At 35.8% G+C, this 5,370-nt stretch overlaps 1 protein-coding gene across 1 annotated transcript in view; it reads left to right on the forward strand.

Moving 5' to 3' along the window:
- LOC146588242 (uncharacterized) overlaps positions 1-5,370 on the forward strand; it is a gene marked incomplete at its 5' end in the record, with an annotated part of 25,896 nt that overhangs the window by 15,307 nt on the left and 5,219 nt on the right. The window contains 2 exons of the mRNA XM_085318316.1: positions 1,803-1,882; positions 3,419-3,462. Coding sequence (XP_085174442.1) covers positions 1,803-1,882; positions 3,419-3,462 — 124 coding nt within the window. The remainder of the gene's footprint in view (positions 1-1,802; positions 1,883-3,418; positions 3,463-5,370) is intronic.

Here is a 5,370-nt window from a genome sequence, read left to right on the forward strand (position 1 = left end):
ATTATTGTTTCTTTTTCTAATTATGTCCCAGATAATTAAGTGATCTTGAGCAAATTCTCTGCTTTTCAGTCCTTTCCTTCGTTAAATAAGAGGTTTTATCTGACTTCTTCTGTGAGCCTGAAGCCACTAATGGTTAACAAATTGAGATTTGTTCTAGTGGTAAGCAACAAAAATGCRAAGAACTGCAGCTGTGGAGTTAATCATTTGTATGGAGAAGAGATGAATGTGTTTGTAAGAGAGGGTATTTTTGTCATAGAGTAAGAGGGATTTTTCCATTTCTTAGCAATGTACATGTTGCTGTACATGTGGAATGGAAGCCTCTCCCATGACTGTGGAGTCACTCCCGGACTGCTGCAGTAGTGGCATTCATGGCAATTCCATGTCCCSTTCTTTGAAGGCTCTAACTGGGAAGCTTTGTTGTCTTTCCCGTGGTGTAACTGTGACCTTGCTACCACTCTGAGGGTTGTCTGCTGCAGCTTTCATTAGAAGTAGRTGATTTWAAAWWWTTTTTTTTTCTTCAGACAGTTAAATAATTTAGCTCACAAGTTCTGACTCCTGAAACTGATGTAGTAAAATAGGTTTAAATTTTTGCAGGTAAAAAAAAATTATTTTTTAAAGATTTTTTTAACATAAAAATTAAGTTATCCTATTGTTTACTCATGTGCCAACACTTTGTCAGTGGCAAATTAGATTTACTTGCTGCTGGTTTATAGATCACTTAAATATTTTCTTTTRGATGCACATCAAAATTCATCTAAGAATGCCAGAATCCTTCAGGAGCACTGCAGGAATCCTTGCATTCTAGTATTAACATTCTGATATTCCTGCTAAAGCAGCCTAACCTTGTATATGTTGGAAGAAATGCTTGATACCCATGTTCATCTGCTATCCATGTGCTGGACGCTCAGCTATTAGTTACTTCTGTAATTTTAACTCATTTTTATACTCAAATGTGTTTTTCATTATATTTTTAAACTCCCATTCCTTTGAAAAAAATGATACGATTGAACCTTAGTTTCATTCCTGCTTTTATTTTCCCATACTGCACTTCCTCTCCCCCCTTTTTTTGTATATCTGCTGTTTTATCTCCTTTTGTCTATGTTCATTTCTTTCCAATTTGTTYTTTCTGTGAAGTTCATTTTTTGTCTGTAAGCTTTGGCTACTTTCTTTCAACTAAACAATATAACACAGTTACTAACTCAGTGTAGCCTGCCAGGGAAGCCTAGTTTGTGGTTGTTGTCCAGCACTGGAGGTGGTAACCCCAAGTTCTGGTTACTCTCTGTTTTTCTTTTCCAAGTTTTTCTTCTTCCCTTCCTCCCCTTCTCCTGTCTCTGTTAATGTCCACAATCTTATCCTAGCCTGTGGACTTCAGGTTACCCTCTTTCTCCACACCCCATCTTTCTTTAACAATATCTTTGCCATACACCACAACTTTGAAAAAAAGCAATCTTTACAAATAGTTCTGATCCATGTACCAAGCTCAGAAGAGAGTAGCACCTAAAAAATAATAAAATCAGCCAAAGGATAAAGTAAAGAAAAATAGGAGCGAAGTCTTGGAGGTATTGCGATGGGATTCACCATAACAGTCATAGATTAATATGGAAGTATCATAGTAGCAAAAAGAAATAATTTGAATATAGAGGAAAAGATACTAGTAAAGTTTTGAGGGAGGAAGTTTGTTGAGGTTCGTTGTATTTTTCCCCCCTCTCCCCAGCCTTTCTTCATTTGTTTGTTCATTTTGTTTTTTGCTTAATGGGGATAATATTCTGATTACCTGCCATTAACAGTTTCTTTCTCTTTAGGAGTTCTGGGCTCTGCAGGATCTGGCTAAACACAAGTTATTTTCAGAATGGGTTACTATGTACCTCTTGAGGTTAAATCGGTAAGTCTGATGCAGTTTCAGGTTTAAAAGTAACAGCAAGTGTGTATGAGGCAAATTCAATCTACAGTGACTTTGGTCAGATTTTTCATAGTCTTTTGTGGGTCCAGTAACYTGGCTTCAAATATGCTTTGATAAGTCTTTTTGTCTGTATGACTCTACATTCTGCTAGTTTCCATAACTACTACATAATTGTAGTCTATTATCTGATTGTACTGTAGTTCTGTTTCAACACAGAATGACATGGGAGGAGTGATCTGTATTTATTGTCCTTCGGTGATCATTCAGTCAGATTTCTTCAGTTTTTGCTAAAATATAAGTCCTTGGATTCATTCTAGAAATCCGAAAGTCAGGCTGTGAAAATATATAGGACTGGATAGTGTCTCGTTGCTGTTAATACTTTTTTTCCCCCAAAATCTGCTTTGCATATATAATAGTATTGTCTTAGAATGGTAGGGATTGAAAGTTGCCCAGTTGTGATGCACACGTTGTATGTGGAAGCCACCGGTGTTGAATAGCTCGTGATTTTTGCATTAGAACTTCCTACCAAATATTTTGTCATAAATCAATAAAGAACACTTTCATTTCTCTCAGTGATGTGTGCTGTGCATGGCTAACAGTAGTGAAACGAAATATGTATCAAGTACTTGGAAACTGTAGATTGTTAATACAATTCTCAGGGAGGAAATCAATGCCAGAAGCAAAACTTAGAAAAAAGTGTGCAATATTTTTCAAGTATAATTATTCTTAAAGATTTATACTGCCTCCCCTGAACATAGCAGCAGAACACTTAATGATTTTAATAGAATCCGTATAAAATATTTAAATAAATAAATAAGCATAACATTCATTGGCTAAATCAATTTCAGATTTAAACAAAAAACTGAGCTGGATAAACTGAGGATGCTCCAGAATTTGTGCACAGCACTTTTTTATTCATGTTTAGTGTTATAGATGTACTATGGATCTATAGATATATAAAAATGGAGAGAAAGGAGAGAGATCGAGAGATTGAGATTATGTGTATAGCCATGTTATATATCATAGCTGTGTTGTAGATTTGGAACTTACAAAACCCACTGGAAGCATAAGTGTCATTTATGTTGATTTATAACTRTATAATATTTGCACTTACACCTTAGAGTGGAGTACAAGAAGTTAGACCTACAGTGTGAAACAAAACCTATTAATTACAGAAAATTGCAATCAGCCATTGTATGCTGGATGCACAATTTTCTTTTGAGGAAACCCAGAGGAAGTGTGTGTATTCTGGTTCTGGAAAGATGGGAACTGAATATTTCAAGGCTGATGACCTTGAAGAAGGACTAGCGGAAACATGTAAAAAAAAAAAAAAAATCCAGTTACTGTTTCTTTAGTTCTTGTCGTTCCAACAGTGGAATTAATTGCTTGCTTTGTTTACAGTAGATGGTTATTGTAGTGAAAGAGAGAAAGTGTAAAATATAGCATGAGTAAGAAAAATAAAATGAACAACACTGACATTTACCCTTTTTCATTTTTTGGTTTGTTTTTCACATACAGTAACAAGGATGATTCTGACACTAAAAGAAGAAAGAGAATGGCAAGTAAGTAAAACAAGTTATGCATTTAGAGCTCTTCAGAAAATGAGAARTATTTTGATAAAAAATGTATTTCCCAAAACTCACAGTCCAGGCACCAAGTTATTTTCATTTAAATAAGTTATTGTGGCTGTGACAAGTTAGCGGTTTGAGGACAGATGCGGTTCTTCATCAGACAGATTAGCAAACATGATGATATAAGAAAAATCTAAGAGGGGTGCCCCCCCCTCTTTTTTTTCTTAATTTATTCTGAGGAATTTTTTTGCCTCACCCGCAAGTTGCTTGATTTCCAGGGGACTGTGCAAGATTCAGTTCTTGTTTTGTGTGTGGTATGGAGAATAACTGCATGATTGTGTTTTGTGGGAATCTTTTTTGCTTTTCCAAGCTAAATCCCGTAACAGTCCAAAGAAATTTGTATGCTTGGTGATGGCAACTAGCTATTTTACATAGGTTTCTTTACTTTTCCTTTTGAGKAGCACTGAAATGTACAGTTTTTCTGAAGAGGAGAAATGCTAGTCTCATTACACTGCTGCAAATCTTGTAATACTATAAATTCCTATAGCTACCTCCAGTTTCACCCAGTGTGGTTTGATTAGGATCTAGCCATATGCATCTGGCTAGGCCTGTGTATACATATATACATCCTACATAAGTCTAATGATAATGAAGTTCCTTGGCTACAGTAAGGCTCTCTTCTTCCTTAATGAACCACCCTTTCCCTTCTTAAAAAACCTTAATTTCATTGTGTGCATTTTTGAGGAAATATAGATAACTTAAACAGGTAACTAACTTGAGGATATGAGATTCATTTATATGTTAAAAAAAAAATCAAAAAACCTCTCACATCTTTGCAGTGTCATTTCTCTTTAGATAGAACATGAGTGCATGTTATTATTTTAGTCATTTGGAAGGTAAGAGATATTGTTCTTAACTTCAATATCTATTTAAAGCCAAACAGTCTGAACAGTGATCCAAAAATTGTGAAGTACAGCTTACTCTTCTGTGTTATAATAAACTGCTCTTCTTWCTGCTATGCAGCATTAAGCATTTTGCTGCTTGTTTCCTAAAAACAGAAAAACGATATTCAGTTTTAAAGTGGTTGCTTTTGTCTACTTCTCTGAACAGTTCAGTGAAATTAAGCTGAAATGAGAAATATCRCCATCTAGATTTGAAGTCTAGACATGTAGGATTACTTGATCTGGATTTTATTCCTAAATATCAAGACTATCTTTTTCCCCTTTGAAAATGTCTGGCCCTTATCTCTTTCTGTTGTGAATACAGTCATAGGCATATCAGTTGACTGATGTCCAAGAGCATGAGAAAATGGAAATGCATCATGGCTACTAGTCTGAGTTGCTCTTCTCTTGATTTTGCTATCTTTGAATGATAGAGCACATGTCTGTTCATGTTTACAGGGGGTTGAAATCACAGGTCGTGAAGACCAGAGGGCTTTTCCTAGCAGTGTCCGTAAAGGCGGTTCTAAGCAATGTCACACCAAATGCGACTGTAGAGATTGGAGTGATCCCACTCAGCAGCCCGGCTATGTTCTATTCCGCATCAACTCTCATTGTCCTATTTGTTTGTCTACTCTCGTTTATTGTTTTCTTTATTTTTGCTTACATTATTTTATTTATTTATTTATTTTGCTTTTTCTTTCCTCTTTCCCTGYCAGGAGTTGCTGGGCCTCTGGCTTGATGCATGTGTTGTCCCAAAGTCTGGGTTCTGTTACCCGGTGTGCAAGCAACCGATAGACACACAGGGTCGAGATATTTGTTTATTTCATTTCTGCGCAGAGATGGGTGCTAGGKGGYAAATCCRCAAAGCTAGCACACCTTCTCCCCCTCTCATTCTTGATTTATACACACTTTTCAGGGAGTATTTTATACAAATCTTTCTATTGGTTACAATTTCATT

Source organism: Rhea americana, unplaced genomic scaffold (genome assembly GCF_003343005.1).
Source record: "Rhea americana isolate MKP2758 unplaced genomic scaffold, rheAme1 scaffold_53, whole genome shotgun sequence".
Taxonomy (NCBI): Eukaryota; Metazoa; Chordata; class Aves; order Rheiformes; family Rheidae; genus Rhea; species Rhea americana.